Source organism: Leptinotarsa decemlineata, unplaced genomic scaffold (assembly GCF_025532065.1).
Source record: "Leptinotarsa decemlineata unplaced genomic scaffold, Ldec_3_MD MMD2_P_RNA_scaffold_2, whole genome shotgun sequence".
NCBI classification, from domain to species: domain Eukaryota; kingdom Metazoa; phylum Arthropoda; class Insecta; order Coleoptera; family Chrysomelidae; genus Leptinotarsa; species Leptinotarsa decemlineata.
The window spans coordinates 26392714-26409789 of NW_027412529.1; the positions used below are offsets into that span (position 1 = coordinate 26392714).

Below are 17076 nucleotides of genomic sequence, written 5' to 3' on the forward strand. Positions count from 1 at the left end.
CAGTACGTGAAGGAGATACAAATGGCATGTTCAGAAAAACGGTTGTATCGGCTCAACCTGCCATATTTATCATATTAAGAACAAAAAGTTGAATATTTTGTTCGATTGTTCCATTGTTAAATCTTGTCCTTCATTGGAGTGATTCATTTAAGGAAAGGAGCAATATTCTACTCTTATCCAAAGAGAATAAGTTGATTTTTTCGATAAAAACTTTGCTAAGGTTGTAGGAATGGCAAGAAGAAAAAATAAACTCGAACAAATAGCTGGAGAACTTTCAGGTAAAGCTGGAAAATTCCATCCTGTTCAAGCAGACATATCCAGCTAAGCTGAAATACTTAGTGCCTTCAAGTGGATAAAAGAAAATCTGGGACCCATTCATATTCTTGTAAATAATGCTGGTGTTATGAATTTTGGACTGCTGTCAGAAGGAGAAACAGAGCTCTGGCAAAATATTTTGCAAGTCAATATGATAGGTCTTTCTGTAGCTACACGAGAAGCAATCAGGGAAATGAAAACAAACAAAGTTGATGGGCATATAATACATATCAACAGTACCGTGGGACATTATGTTCCAGACATTCCTGTGAATATGTACACCGCTAGTAAATATGGTGTTACGGCTTTGACAGAATGTTTGCGACGAGAGCTGGCTACCCTGAATTCAAAAATAAAGATAACAGTACGTATTTCTTATATTTTATTATAATAACAAAATTTCACTCATTGAATATATTCACATTCAAAAATTGTTCTATTGGTAAACTTTAAGCTCGTATTTTAACTATGGAGATATGTGATTATTTTTCAACTAGTTGTTGCTAGCTACTTAATTAACGCGGACTTCAATTTTAAGACTTGCCAATTTTTTTAACAGCAAAACGTTCCTATCTTCGATTAATAAAACAATCGTTCCACAAAATATAAACACAGTCAAGAAAATTTTCAGCTAAATGAATCAAAGAATAAATGTTTAATGAAGTTCACTACGATACAACAGTAACAACCACTTTCAAGTCAGTTGATATTGATACGCACAAACGTACAGGCAAACAGAAAACTTAGGCTTCTATTGATTTAATGAAGAACAACAATGATATTTCTTCTCAAATATCTCATTATTTTTTGGAAAAGAAAGTTTTTGGCTTTCTACTACTCCATCTTGATACAAAAAAAGGGATGAGGGAATCTTCCAAAGAAAGGAAGGAAGTAATCAATTAGAAAATAAGTAACTCTATACATAGATAGTCAGACATGCTGTCAGAAGGAGAAACAGAGCTCTTGCAAAATATTTTGCAAGTCACTGGGATAGTTCTTTCTGTAGCTACACGAGAAGCAATCAGGGACATGAAAACACACAAAGTTGATGGGCATATAATACATATCATCAGTACCGTGGGACATTATGTTCCAGACATTCGGCTACCCTGAATTCAAAAATAAAGATAACAGTACGTATTTCTTATATTTTATTATAATAACAAAATTTTACTCATTGAATATATTCACATTCAAAAATTGATCTATTGGCAAACATCAAGCTCGTATTTCAACTATGGAGATATATGATTATTTTTCATTAGTTGTTGCTCGCTACTTAATTAACGCGGACTTCAATTTTAAGAATTGCCAATTTTCTTAACAGCAAAACGTTCCTATCTTCGATTAACAAAAGAATCGTTCCACAAAATATAAACACAGTCAAGAAAATTTTCAGCCAAATAAACCGAACAGAATTTTATAGTATTTTTCAGAACAAATTTATGATACTACTCCATCTTGATACAAAAAAAAGGGATGAGGGAAGGAAGGGAGTAATCAATTAGAAAATAAGTAACTCTATACATGGATGTGTAGATCATGCAAAGAAGTAACTTTCAGAGACAAACTGAAAGAAAGTCCTCCTGAAACAGCTACTTTAATATAAACATTGAATTACACGAAAGAAAAAATTCTTTCGAAACAAATACTTCTATTTGAACACTGAATTATACAGAAGATACTTTTCTCTACTCAGTTTATATTTGCATGATCTACAATCCATGTATAGAGTTACTTATTTTCAAATTGATTACTTCCTTCCTTTCTTTGGAAGATTCCCTCATCCCTTTTTGTGTATCAAGATGGAGTAGTAGAAAGCCAAAAACTGTCTTTCCCAATACTTAACCACTCCTAAAAATATAACCCCTTCAATTCAAATCTCATTATTGATCAGTTACAGTTTTATGACATGTAATAATTGATTTTGAAAATTCGACTGATGTGAAAAAAAAAAGATTATTCACCTCCAGTGAGAATAATCATTAGTTGTTATAATCCTCTGTTCACGACAAAGCCATGTGGACCAATTGTCAAAAGAGGCAGAGAGTATGAACAAGTCTGATGGAGCTATGGTATAATAAAACACGTGCAACGGTTTTGCAAACTGTTTAGTGGCAATTTCACTGAATAAATGAATGAATAGGGCATTCCCTATTTTGGGAGTTGAAGAAGTTGAAGACATTGGTAGGATATTTCTTCTTGAAAACCCAACCTATATCGTCATCTTTCTCCAAACTTGATTTTTGAAATCCAATTCTTTCAGGAATGTCGATGAATAGAAATTAGCACATTCAATCATATTTTATGTAGACAGATATAATTGACCAAAGTATTAAAACATGTTTGACATTATTTCGTCAACTGACATTTTTTTCAAATCATTTCGATATCATTAAAAAATATCGATCAAACCATTTGCGAGGAGCTGTTGAAAGAGTCAACCAAATTTTCAGACTAATCAAGTGAATGGAATTCATTCTCTGACAAATTTTGTATGATTATCAAATTACCAAATTATTTATTTATAAAAAATTAAATGATGAATGTTGAGTAAACCTAATCACAATACGTCAGTGGTAACTGAAGTTGAATTGGTTGACCGCACAAAAACATAAACAAACATACATTCCAAAAAGTATTGTTTTGAGTTCTATCGCCTTCATAAATATCTTTCATGTGCAGACAGCGCTTAGTTATACTTTAATTTCATGCATCAATTTGAAATATTATCATACATCAATGTAACATATTTCTTGTCACCAATTAAATGATTGGAACGAGAAAATAACTTTTTAAAAAGAATTTATTTTACAAACTAGAGACGACTGTCTCTTACGAGAGCTACAAACAGAATGATAATTAATATAATGTAAACTGGATGCTAACTGCATGTCGAGATAAGGGATTCCTGGAATATCTCTTACTCAGCTGAATCTCCGTGTGAATGGCCGTGTCGTGGGAACTATGACCACGTAACTCCTCCCTCCTTAGGCCGAAAAAATAATGGAATTATTTTGGCGGCTTGGAACCATATCTTCGTCATTGGTATTTTCTTCTTTTTGGGGTGTTTTGAAGCAACAACATCCCAGTATACGGGTTTTAATCCAATTTTTCTTAAAAGCTGCCAATATCAGGACAATTATTGTGATAATAACTCCTGCAAAAACGCCAAAAATGGTAGTGTTATTTTCGGAGTTGTTAAATTTGTGGATTGGTTTCAATCGGTCCAATATATTGTTGATTTCGTAGAGTTCTTCAAAATTGATTCTCGAGAAATTTTGTGTTTCATATATTGTTGACTTCTCGATATTTTTCATTTCAATTTTAGGTAAGATCAGTGGCTTGCCTGTTCCTATTTTCACGTTGTTGGTGAAAATCTTGTTTCTCACTTCAATTTGGCAATTTTTCGGGATCTTGACTAGGGTGGGTGCTTTTATTTCCAAATATTGATCGGTTTTACACTTGGAAAATATTCTTTCGCTCTGTATCGGAATTACCAGGATTTCTTCTTGAGTGATTTGTTCGATAATCGACTCTGCCACATTGATTGGAAGAGGCTGACAATTATCGGCGACTTTGCCTTCGATCAGGTGGGATGTGCATTGGTCTTCGGAAAAGTAATCTTCTGGACAATAATACGTTTTCTCTAATACTGGGCATGGACTGTCTTCGAACTGGATATTGTGGTTTGCTCGTGCCAAATATGGGTATTTTGGGATAAAAATACTGTGATTTTGGATGATAGGATAAAGGTGGAAAAATGTAAGAACTTCGTTTCCGACAATAGGAACGTGTATTGCGAAAATTATTCTGTCATTCGAAAAAGTTACTTGTGCACCGAAAAATTGATAATATGTCAACATACTTTCAAATTTCGGGATTTTTGAATCAGAGTAGATGTTGCTTAAATAATTTATTATTTCTTTCAGTTCAGAACTAGGTATTATTGAATTGTGTAAGGTATTTAACTTTGCAAATGTGATAGCATCTTCTAGATTATCGATAAAAGTAATCATATTTTGGCAGTCAAGGGTTATTTGTGAAACAATTCCTTGAAAACTAATGTAATTCGTCAGGTCGCCAATGGTTTTTTGAACTGCAACTTGAAATGTTTTTAGACTGTTTTCTAATTTTTCTTGATTTGAATTCAAAATTTGGATAGTTTTATTATAGTGATTGATTAATTTTTTGGACAGAGAGATTTGCATGTTTACCTCATTAATCATATTTTCTTGGTTACGTTCTAATATAGCGATACTTTCGTCGTATCGTTTACCATCATCAGCATCAAGAGTACCGAATAACCAATTTTCGATTTTTCCAATAACATTTATCATACCTCTTTTAATACGGATATGGGGTTGGAGGTTTTCTAATTTCTTTTTTGTCATTTCAATAAGATACTCGGTTTTGACTAGCAGGCTGTATGCTAATCCATGATAGGAAATTGGGTTATTAATTGTTCCCTTATCAAAATTATTTTTGATTATTTGGAAGTAGACGTCTAGTTTGTTTAATTGTTTTATTATAGAGGCAAGTTCTATGTAATATAAAAATGTATGTTTGCTGTATATAATTCTTGCATTTCCCAGCTGTATGGGAAGGATGGGGTTGGTTATAGGGGTTATTTGAATATCGTCACTTTGGACTCGGAGCACGTGAAGTAGAAGGTATAGCGGTATCAACACGTGTATCTTCATGTTCTTTTACTCCCTGTAACAAAAGTTTTTTTGAAATTTTTGGTTTTCTGGCTATTGTTTTGTGGTAGGTGCCTTTATTTGTATTAAGTTTTATATCGGTCTCTTCAATAATTTCAGTTTTCTTAAATTTAGGTCGATCTTTATTTCGCGCCTTTGTTCTAATATACGCAACTTGTTGATTTGCAAACTTTGGGGGTTCATTTCGTTGGGTATTTCTGTTTTCAATTACTTTTTCTTTAGTAATTTGGTTGGAATTTTGAATAGATTGATACAGTTTTTTGACATTTTCTTTGTGTTTTTGAACGTAATCGGAAACAATTATACGATCATTTAAATTTAATGGGTCTGTGTTATTAATATGACCTTTAATTACTTTGAAAGGTGTAAATTTGGTAACACTATGTATTGAATTATTATAGCCAAGGACAGCTCTTTTCATCAGCTGTTCAGCTGTGAACGATTTTCCTTCTTCCTTTAAGCATCGATAATGCTCAATCAGTGTTGAATGAAATCTTTCAACTGGTGAATTAGAATTACTGTTTTTTGAAGTTGTGTAATGCAGCTCAATGTTATAAATTTTACAAAAGTTTTCTAGATCTTTATTTTTGAATTCGGTGCCTGAATCAGCGGTTATTTTGAGTGGTAAACCGTGATGGGTAATAAAATTGAGTAGATTTTCGACTACTGAAACTCCGGTTAAGGATTTTAATGGATATGCCTGACCATATCGTGAAAATGTGTCGATAATTGTTGAAAAAGTTTCGTTTGAAATTTTGAATGTATCTATGTGAACATGCTCAAATGGCTTAGAAGTTGTAGGTGTTAGGTTGAATTTAATTACAGGAGGATTCCGATCGTATTTGTTTTTCTGACATGTTTCGCAATTATTAATATAATTTTGTATGTCTTCTGCCATTTTTGGCCAATAAAATCGTGAACTGAGGGATGTCCTCATTTCATTTATACCTCTATGGCATGTTTTCTTAACGTGATAGCATTTAAGTTTCTCTTTCTGTTCTTTCGATGTTTCTACATCCTCTAAGAATGTTGGACAATGAACAATTTTGAATGAAGAATTCTTGAGTAAATTTTGGATTGTTGTATTGAACATTTGTGAGACTGCTGGATTTTTAAAATGGAAGGCAAATGTTTGTTTTGGATCGATATATTCTTTAATAAGTTTAACAATATTCTCGCTCATATTTTTAGAGGGTATGGTAATATAAGATCGCAAATTCTCGAATACCTTTTCTATTCTACATTTGAGTTTTTCTATGTCACCAATAGCTACAATTATTTGATTTTTATATGTATTAACTGGTCTTTCTGAAATGGGAATTTGAAAAACAGGGTCTTCGAGAGAAGTGTGAGCGGTTTGTGAATCTGATGTTTTTTCGATTTCATTTAATTTTGGGGGAACAATTTGAATATCAGATAATATGTTAATTTGTTTTTTCGGTTCTTGCGGTTCCAGGACTTCATTGAGAACGTCGTTGTCTAAAACTGGAATATTATCGTTATTCAAATAGATGTCGATAAGTTCGTTTATGTCTCCGGGATTATTTTGAACTGAAAGTGTTTCGATAGCATTGAAGTCATTTGTATGAGGATTTCTGGAAAGTGCATCCGCTGCTTGGTTGCATTTTCCTTTCTTATATTTTACAACATAGTCGAATTCCTCTAATTTCAAACGCCATCGCACAAGTCTTGAATTAGGTTCCTTTAGTGAGAAAAGCCACTGAAGGGGTTTGTGGTCTGAATAAATTGTAAACTTTCTGCCGAAAAGGTATGGTCTGAAATATTTGCAGCTCCATACAATCGAAAGAAGTTCTTTTTCGATAGTTGAGTAATTAATTTCAGGTGGGTCAAGTGTTCGAGAAGCGTAACAAATTGGGTGTCCATTTTGTGACAAAATGGCGCCAAGGGCGTAATTTGAAGCATCAGTTGTGACTTCAAAGGGTTTTTCAAAATCGGGGTATGCGAGAACCGGTTCTGAAGTCAATACTGATTTACAAGTATTGAAACATTCGATAAATTCTTTTGTGTGTTCAACTTTTGCGTTCTTTTTAAGACAACTTGTTAGAGGTTTTGTTAGTTTTGCGAAGTTGTTTATAAATTTTCGATAGTATCCCAATAGTCCTAGGAATGACTTTATTTCTCGTTGTGTTTTTGGGATTGGAAAATTTTGAACAGCTCTGATTTTCTTTGGGTTTGGTTTTATGCCTTCGGGCGTAATAACATGACCCAAAAATTCTACCTCTTTTCTGAGAAACTCCGATTTATCCAGTTGGATCTTAAATTGTGCCTCTCGTAATTTAGAGAAGACCAATTTTAAGTTTTGGATATGTTCTTGGAGTCCAGTGCTAAAAATAATTATGTCGTCCATGTAAATCATGCATACCTTATTCTGTAGGTCTTTCAGAACCTCGTCTAATACGCGCTGAAGACTTGATGGACCGTTCTTAAGGCCATACGGAAGTCTCAAGTACTCGTAGTGTCCGTGCTCTACATTGAAAGCCGTTTTTTGGATTGAATTTTCGGCCATCTCGATTTGATGAAAACTGCTTGCCAAATCGAGGGTGCTAAAGTACTGAGCTCGTCCCAGTTTATCTAAAATGTCGTTTATGTTTGGGAGTGGGTAACGATCACTAATGGTTTTATCATTAAGTTTTCGATAGTCGACTACCACTCGCCATTTTGGCTTCCCGGAAGCGTCCATCTTTTTTGGAACTATCCAGACCGGGGAAGACCAGGGACTACAGCTTGGTCGTATTATATTTTTTTCAAGCATGTCTTTTATTTGACGTTGAACTTCGCTCTTATGAACGTATGGATACCTGTATGGTCTGGTATGTATGGGTATTTCGTCTGTGGTCTTGATTTCGTGTTTGACCTTGGAGGTGAATGTTAATTTATCTCCAGGTTTCAAAAATATATCTGAAAATTCTTTACAGAGTTTCAGTATAGCATTTGTTTCTTCCTTGTTCATGTGGTCTGTACGTATCAAATCAGCGATATTAATTTCGGTTGCCAGTTTAGGTGAGTCCGTCCCTGTATTTTCTAAAGTTTCGTAAGAATACATTTCGAAAGTAGAGGATTGAAAGCTCTCTACAGGAAGTGGTTGTATCGATTTCACTGATATTGTTCTATCGGTGGGGTTTTGTACTTCCATAAGGGCGTAACCATTTTTTGAAGTTGTCAATATTTGCGGAATGAAAAGATCATTGAGTGTTCCCTCAAGGGTAAGAATTTCACCTTCAGGAACTGTGACAGGCAGATATTTAAGTACTCTTTCTTGTGGGTTGACAGAGAAAGAAAAACTCGTATCTGTAGACTGTCTGAACTTGAAAGGAATTTCAACATGATTTCCTATCAGTCTCTTATTCACAAGGTCTATATTCAGATGCATATTTATCAAGTCTGATAATCCTAAAACTCCGTCAAAGTAATCGTGGAAATCAAATAAAATAAAAGTAATTTCATAGTTTGTGTTGAACTCTGGAAAAGCAGGTATCGAGGCTTGGTACCTTACTTTCTGACTTCCTAAAGCCGTTTTGATAATAGTATTTGAATGATAAATTTTGTTTGGGAATAATTTTTCAATAATAGATGGTTTAATAATCGATCTTGAACTTCCAGTATCGATTAGTAGTTTAATAATTTTATTTTTGTGACTAACTTCGACATAAGGTAATGCATTGTTACAAAATGCATTGATTTCGGCTAAGTATGATCTTCGAATTGGGTTGTTAAATGAAAATTTCCAGTTTCATCACAATCTACGTCGCTTAAGTATTCATTCTGAAAATTTGGTTCGTTTTCTGAATAAACAGCATTTTCTGAAATGTATGCTTCTTCACTGAGGTTTGGATTATCATAAAATTGTTGATCAGTGTCATTATATTGGGGAAATTCATCGTATTCGTTAGAAAATAATTCCTCGGATATAAAATTGGGTTTTTGACTTGCGGTAAACATTTTTTGAGAGTTTCGGTAATTATTAGGGTTCCTAAAAGTGTTGTTTTGTTGAGAAAAAGGTTTTTGAGACATTTTTGTTGGGTTTCTTGATGTAGTGGACATGGGTTCCGGTTTCGGTAATTGATTAGGTGGAATATTTTTTGGTTTAAAAACATTCTGAGGAGGTCCGAAAACTTCTCGGTTTGTAGGGTATCTTTGCGGTGGTAATTGTCTGGGTTGGGTATTAATAGGTTGGCTTGGCCAATTAGGTCTACTTGAGAATTGTGGATTGAAAAAATGTTGTTCATTTTTTGAAAAATAATTTGGGTTAGAGAAATTTTCGTTTTGAAAATTTTGTCTTTGAGGTTGTATGAGTCTAGGGCCATTTTGGTTGACGTTTGGAATGATGGATTGTCTACCGAAAGTATTGAACTTTGGTTTATAATCGTTTAACGAACCATACATTTTTTCAAAATTTTCGAACTCGTTTACGTATGCTATGGCATCTTCCAGTGAGGCTGGCTTTTTGAGATGCATATTATTTCTCAAAATACCAGGACAACCAGCAATGAAAGTACTGAGGGCTACTTTATCGTAGTGAGTTGTTTGGTAAAGTTTTTCTTCTGGAGTTAAGTCTGGGTTGTTACTGACTCTTTGAACTACATTACTTTTGATTAATTGAATTCTACTACCGAAATTCATTAAGTCTTCTCCTCTATGGGGTCGACTTCTAGTTAATTCCTGAACTAAACAGTCCAAATCTCTCCTATCCGAAAAACATTGTTTTAGAGCAGATTTTAAGGCGTCCCAAGTATTAAGTTTGGTTCTGTTACCAACCATATACTCGGCTTTACCTGTCAATTTTTCTTGAATACATTCAAGAACGTGTTCATTAAGTGAAGCATCATTAAACACATTGTACGCGTTAACTATAGCATCGCATCTACTGATAAATTTGTTCAATGTATTGCTATCACCATCAAAAGTTTTTAAATTGTTTATTCTAGATTTGAAAAGGTTCCAATTTATTTGAGTTGGTTGGGGTGGAACTGGTGGAACCATTGTGGGTTGAAAAGTATTATCAAAATTTTCAGTATTATTTGCTGAACTTTCTTGAAATGATAAACTATTCAATCGTGATGAAATATCTTCAATTTCATTCATAAATAAATAATTGTTTTTCTCAATAAATAGTTTCTTAAAATTACTCGTCTCGAATAGACAACAATTTGTTCGCATTGAACGGTACTATATATCTTCGCCGAAGTCCTTATACAGAGGGTTCGTGAAGGCAAGAAGGAAATATTTGGCACTTACTTGTAAGTTCCAGTTCCTTCTCCGTTGATTCCTTGCAGCTTCCCTAAGGCTCTGTCGTCTCCTTGTCCGCTCGTTCTGGGTGGTCCTCGAAGGATTCTTGTTGAATTTGTGCTGAAGGGGTTGAAACTCCACGACGCAAAAAGTTCGTTTTCACGCTGCACAAATCCTACCGACTGCGCCAATTAAATGATTGGAACGAGAAAATAACTTTTTAAAAAGAATTTATTTTACAAACTAGAGACGACTGTCTCTTACGAGAGCTACAAACAGAATGATAATTAATATAATGTAAACTGGATGCTAACTGCATGTCGAGATAAGGGATTCCTGGAATATCTCTTACTCAGCTGAATCTCCGTGTGAATGGCCGTGTCGTGGGAACTATGACCACGTAACTCACCCAATGTGTCTAATTTTTATGAACTATGAGTTGTTTAATGACGTACCTACTTCGTGTTTCAAAACATAACTGAAATTGTTTTCTCCAAGTAGATATATCAATGACACATTCTCCATTTTGTAAATAGAATAATACAAAATATGAAGGGAATATACACCGTAAGCATAGGCTTATTCCCAACATTATTTCATCATCACATCTCAAAGATATTTTTGTTCAGAAGACAATACTTTTTCTATATGAAGGATCCAGATCGGATTTTCAATAACAAGAAAGTAGTTTTTTGACATTGATCATTGATGCTACCTTCAAAACTAACAGAATATGCAAAATTTGTCTTCATATCTTTCATGAAAACGGCATTAAGGAAGCACAATATCACCATTAGCGTTGGCCAAGTTTATCGATTATCTGCAACTAAGTGTTACTTGCTCATTCAGGCGCACGGCAACGTTGAGCTAATGAAGCCCGGTGAGCCAGAAATACTCAGCTATAGACCATACAATTTAACGAAAGTCATTTTTTGTGGAGGAAAAAATCAGTTTTTTTATCGACCTTTTTTCGGTAATTGTTACCTTCCACAATCTGAAAAAATATAAAAATTATAATGGAGAACTTTATACAAGTGTAAAAACTAAAAAGTTTTTCTACACTTGTAAAGTTCTCCATTATAATTTTTATATTTTTTCAGATTGTGGAAGGTAACAATTACCCAAAAAAGATCGATAAAAAAACCATAAAATTATTATATGATCCTTTATAAACTTGATAACCTCATTTGTTGCATTTGAGAAATCATGTATTTCATTCCGCAGAGTATTAGTCCAGGAGGTACAGACACCGAAATAATTCGAGAAGTAATGAAACAATCAGATACATTTCAACAATTGAAGGAAAACAAAAGCATTCTGGACCCGGAAGATATTGCTGATGGGCTTATTTACGTTTTATCCACACCTCCTCATGTCCAGGTATGACCATTATGTTGCGTTTTTTGAAATGAATGGGGTATATTTTCAGTAGAGGTTAAATTTTTAGGAAATGAAGGTTGTGGCTTTCTACTTTTCCTTCTTGATATAAAAAATATGGGAATCTTCCAAAGAAAGGAAGGAAGCAATACATTTCAACAAAGTAATTCGATACGAAGATATGTAGATCACGCAAAGAAGTAACTTTCAGAAACAAACTGAAAGAAAAAACCTACTCAAAACAGCTATTTCCATATAAATATTAAATCACATGAAAGAAAAATGCTTTTGAAACAGATACTTTCATAAGAACACTGAATTATACAAAAAACACTTTTCCCTATTTAGTTTGTATTCCAAATATTCGTTATGGACACTCCTACACAATAAAGTAAATGAAAGAGATAAAATTTCACTCACGTGGAAAACTATCATCCTCACTGGTAGACATCCGATGTTCATTCATAAAATTACGAATTTACGTCCTTTTTTATTTACTATATTGTGTGGGAATTCTGTGACATTCAAGAATAAGTTTTGATAGTGTTGCCGCTTATAGCAAAACCATAGACTTCTTGACCCTGCTTATCAATGAAATTTAGAAATTCAGGCTAGACTTTGTTAATTATTTACCTGACAAGTTTTCTGATCTTTGTGACTTTACTAATGGCAACGAGAGTTTCATTATAAAAATTATAGATCATTCTAAAAATTATTGTAATTGATGATAACTAGTTACCGAAAATCAAATTCATTTTTATTTAATCAGGTCATTGAGAATGTTTCGAAAAATTGAGTATCAATCTTTGTATAGAAACTTTTTATAATCCTTCTACAGTTTGGCACTCACTCTCATATATGCCATGATGATGAATACTTAATTTGAAAAAATGTGTATGTGCATAATATGTGTCATCAGAAAATTTTGAATATAGAATCATCACATGAATTTAAAACATTTTTGTGAATGTGTATATTTTTTTTATTGTTATGTGTTTATTGAGATATGTTATATCTTCTCTATGTATTTCAATTGCGAAAAAAAACTGTAATGAATGAAATATGAAAATTATTGGAAATGTTGAAAATGAGCGAACAAAAATATTCTAATTGTTTAGTTGAATCAGAAATGTTGCTGAAAATGTCACAAAAATGTTGATTGAATACCGATATGAAAACGCCTATTTATGGAGCAAACAAATTATAGTGATCTGAAATATTTGAATCTGATGAAGAATCTATCTACTAAAATCTGTTTCTTAATCAACCAGACATGAATCAATAAATGCGTGACGCAATAAGTGACGTGCCATTAATATTCGAATGATAAAAAGAAAAGTAATGAAGAATTGAAATGAAATAAATGAAAGTTTTATTTGACATTATCCATAATCGAAACGTTGTGAAGTAGATTTATATAAAATTTTACTCCCAACATTTTCATAATTTTATGTTAAATTTTTCATTTTTCTTAATTTTCCAATAATTGCATATAATTGATAATTCGTTCATTGTTCAACTCATTAATCATTTCATTTCCCATTTCAGATCACGATTATTTGTGTTTCATAGGAATTAGCGTTTTAAAATTTTTTATTCTCCATTTTTTATATCCAATAATTTTTTACCATTTTTGATATTATCTGTGTTCCAACTCACTCATCTGAATATTGAAATCCGCCCAATTTTGGTATTTTCAACAACTTCAATATTTCATTCATTCTGCCTAATTTTCCATTTCAAATCTATTAACACCTTTTTAGACAATGAAAACCTATAACCAAGAAACAGTGTCAACCACATTCAAACAAACGATGATTATTTTTTATATTTTTTTGACCTGTTAGATAATCACTCAGTATCAAAATTAATTGTAGACTGAAGAACTACAGTGGGTTTTGAGAAATCATATTATGATACCTCTCAAAAAATTTTACACTCTTGAAGTAGAAAACTACATTCAATTTCAGCCGTCACTTATAGGTGGTTCACGTGAAAATTTTGGAAAAACATTTGTCTCGAGTTCTTCTATAGAGCAGGGTCGCTAATTTTTGAAACAAAAAAAATAACAGTAGGATGAGATACTTCAGAACAGGAGGGAAATATGATAAAAATGAAAGGAAAAATAAATTACGGGAAGTGGAAGGGGGTGAGTTTTTGAAGGTAAAAAATGGTTTATCTCGATTTCCGGCAAAACTACAAGTCCTATGGAAAAATGTTGGAAGGTAAAGTTATGAGTAATAAAAAGATCTACAACTTTTGTGATCATACTTTTTTTACATAACTAAGTTTTTGATTTTTTATTAAAAAAAAATCACGAAATTTGGTGAAAACTTACCTTTTTCGAATTCGGATTCGAATTTTTTTTTCAATTATTATGTACAATACTGGGCTATTTATTGAAAGTTACTCTTTGATTACTCAAAAAACGTATGAATTTATGTTACAATGATAAACGAAAAAATTGCAAAAATCATAATGTACAATTTCATCAAAAAAATGTGATTGCTGCAATTTATTCAGTTAAAAAGTTTATTTATTAAATTCTAATCATATTCATGTAACAGAAAATATCAAAATATCATAAAATATGAATGTACATATAGATCGTACTATTGAATTTAGATACTTCATTCTGATTACGTTAATTATTATAATAGTTTTTAAAACGTTAATCTTGATATTTATGAAAAACTTATCTTGACTTTTTGAATTTTAATCACTTTTTCATTAGTTTTTGTCTATTTGATGGCATATCTTCATCGTTAGATTTCCCATTCTAGTTGATCATCAAAATCTTCAAGACCATCACCTTCTTCGTCCCCAATATTATTTTCAGTCTGCATTGGTTCATCATCCACAATTTCATTTTAAACATTAACTTCCACTTGCTATCGTCCAACCGGTGTTAGGAATCACACGCTAAAAGGTAGGGCCTCGTTAGTCCTTAGCTCGCATAAGTTTCGACTTCTGAGGGTTGTCGTTCGTAGGGGTGCGATAGATGGTTCACAGAAAACCTGATTTTAAACAGAATACTTCCGAAATCAATTCCTTTTCTGTAAATTCGGGCATAATGCCACGTTGATGTTGATTCCAGTCCCAATCTGTAACTGTCAGTTCGTTACCCAATTAAGTTTGAAGTTGATAATATGCCCTGTATCTATGTTGTTCTGATGCTCCTTCTGTGGGTGGGAGGTTTGCCAAAATGAAAGATAATTTTATTTTTGCCAATTGATATTTCTGAAATCTTAATTGATTCAGTGTTATTTTTTCATTTGTACATTCATAAATAGATTTGATTAATTGAAATCCATTTTTTTATATCTTTCTGGCTTGAATCTTCCCTTTAAAAAGTATTGACCAAATTAGACAAATTTCTAGCGTCTAATAATGAATTAACGATACCTTTCTTTCCTTTTCTGGCAAATCAAGATGTTCTATCGCAACCGGAAAAACAATAAAGAAATGCAACAATATTTTTGAAGGAAACATCAATAACTAGGCATCTACAAGAAGATTCTACAACCTTCTCAAAATATCGTAGATGTCTTATTAAATATTAACTTTGTCAACTTATTCGTTTGTTGATTATAATAGTATATTTCGATTTGCAATTTTTTCGTTCATCAAGGTTACATAATAAAATCATAAAATCCCTTCCATTTCTGATGGGTTTCACCCCACTATTATTTTTTTCATCTTCAATCATTTTTAATGGCTACAGCCCTGGTCTAATAAGGCTCAATTGAATTTGAATATCGATCACAACTGGGATCTTCGCACCCATATTCCCAACATGAGAGAAATGGGAAAAATCGTCATTTTTTTCAAACTAGCCACTAGATACAAGGGTAACAAATTTCTGTGAGGTGTTTGTGGAATCACTTTTTCAAATAATAACGAGTCATTTATTTTGTACACCTGTATGAATTCGTAGGACGGCAACCCATACCCCAGTTATGATTCAAGGTCATTTATACTTGTTGTGTTTATCCTATGTTTACCGACTCATAAACCAACAAATTTTCAAGGTATGACCGAATGACTGAGAGTTTCTGATATGAAAACTGATTTTTTGAAAGTTGTAAAGGAATATATCACTGTATTATACGGATGGCCACTTTTTCGAAAATGACAATTAATCCTATTTCTCTGTTCCTTTTTTTATAGGTTCTGAAAGATCCCTATCGCGATAGTATTTGATATGGAAATCATACAGAAATTTTTGATGAATTATCCCCCAAGATGAGTTATGGTCATCATTTGCATCACGTTCAATTGACGGCATGAAGTCGAACCAGATTTTTTTTCAGTTCTATAAAAATCACATATTTTCAAGAGCTATCAAATGATCCCATGAAAATTCATCATGGACTTGCGATCCACTGTTTGTTATCCCCGACTCACTGGACTTTATATTTGCAGGTACATGAGCTGATGATAAGGCCAGTTGGTGAAAAATATTGAGCAGTATCTTTCATTGTCACTTTTTTCAATAAAATTTTTACCGAAAATCTAGTACTGTTTCCACTCATACAAAAAAGTACACTGCATAAAATAAATATCACTCTTTGAATAGTCATCGGGTTGCAATAATCTGGAGATGAAAAATTGTGAGTTATTTCTAATATATCAAAACGGATTGTTTAAAAAAGCATAAAATGTGATCACCAATGGATGTGGTCCCTTCGTCATTCTTCCATTGGGTTTGTTGGACATATTTTCAACATTTTTCGTGTGAAGTAGAACGAGAGCTTTTTTGTCGAATGAAACGAATATAATCAAAAGAAAATGAAACCTTGGATTTCAGTAGGTCTAATACAATCAATAAAACACAGGGATTATTTGAGAAATGAACTAAAATAAGATTTCTCTGAACGACTCAATAGAATTCAAAAACTATAGAAATATGGTAAATAACCTAACAAGACAGACAAAAAATAATTTCTATGAATATGTGTTAGAAATCACACGTTAAAAGGTAAGACCTCGTTAGTCCTTAGGTCGCATAAGTTTCTCAACTTCTGAGAGTTGTGGTTCCTATGGGGGCGACAGCTGATTAACGGAAAAATATATTTTAAATAGATTTTAGATTTTTAAACCAACAAATGGAAGCAGGAAATAACTATAAAAAAGTTTGGGAAGTCATCAAGTGTGCATCCAATTCAACTTCGTCGAAAAAGGAATTAGGAACTATAAACATACTAGGAACAGATGGAAAGGAGATTACAAATAACACAGAAAAATGAAATATCTTCAACACATACTTCTCGTATGTATAACTTATCAGAAAAGATTAGACAAAAAAATAGAAAAGATCAACATAGAAATTTAATAACTTTGGATAAAACACTGAATGAATCGATATTTCTAGATCCAGTGTCAAACAATGAACTAATTGAGACCATCTTAACAC

At 32.7% G+C, this 17076-nt stretch overlaps 1 protein-coding gene across 1 annotated transcript; it reads left to right on the forward strand.

Annotated features, from left to right (window-relative positions):
- Window positions 1-142: 142 nt before the first annotated feature.
- LOC111516792 (farnesol dehydrogenase) lies at window positions 143-16174 on the forward strand. Its single transcript, XM_074186490.1, is given in 3 exon segments — window positions 143-679; window positions 11508-11663; window positions 15831-16174. Coding segments are annotated over 3 exon segments (639 nt in total). The 5' UTR covers window positions 143-229; the 3' UTR covers window positions 15864-16174.
- The last annotated feature ends 902 nt before the right edge of the window (window positions 16175-17076 follow it).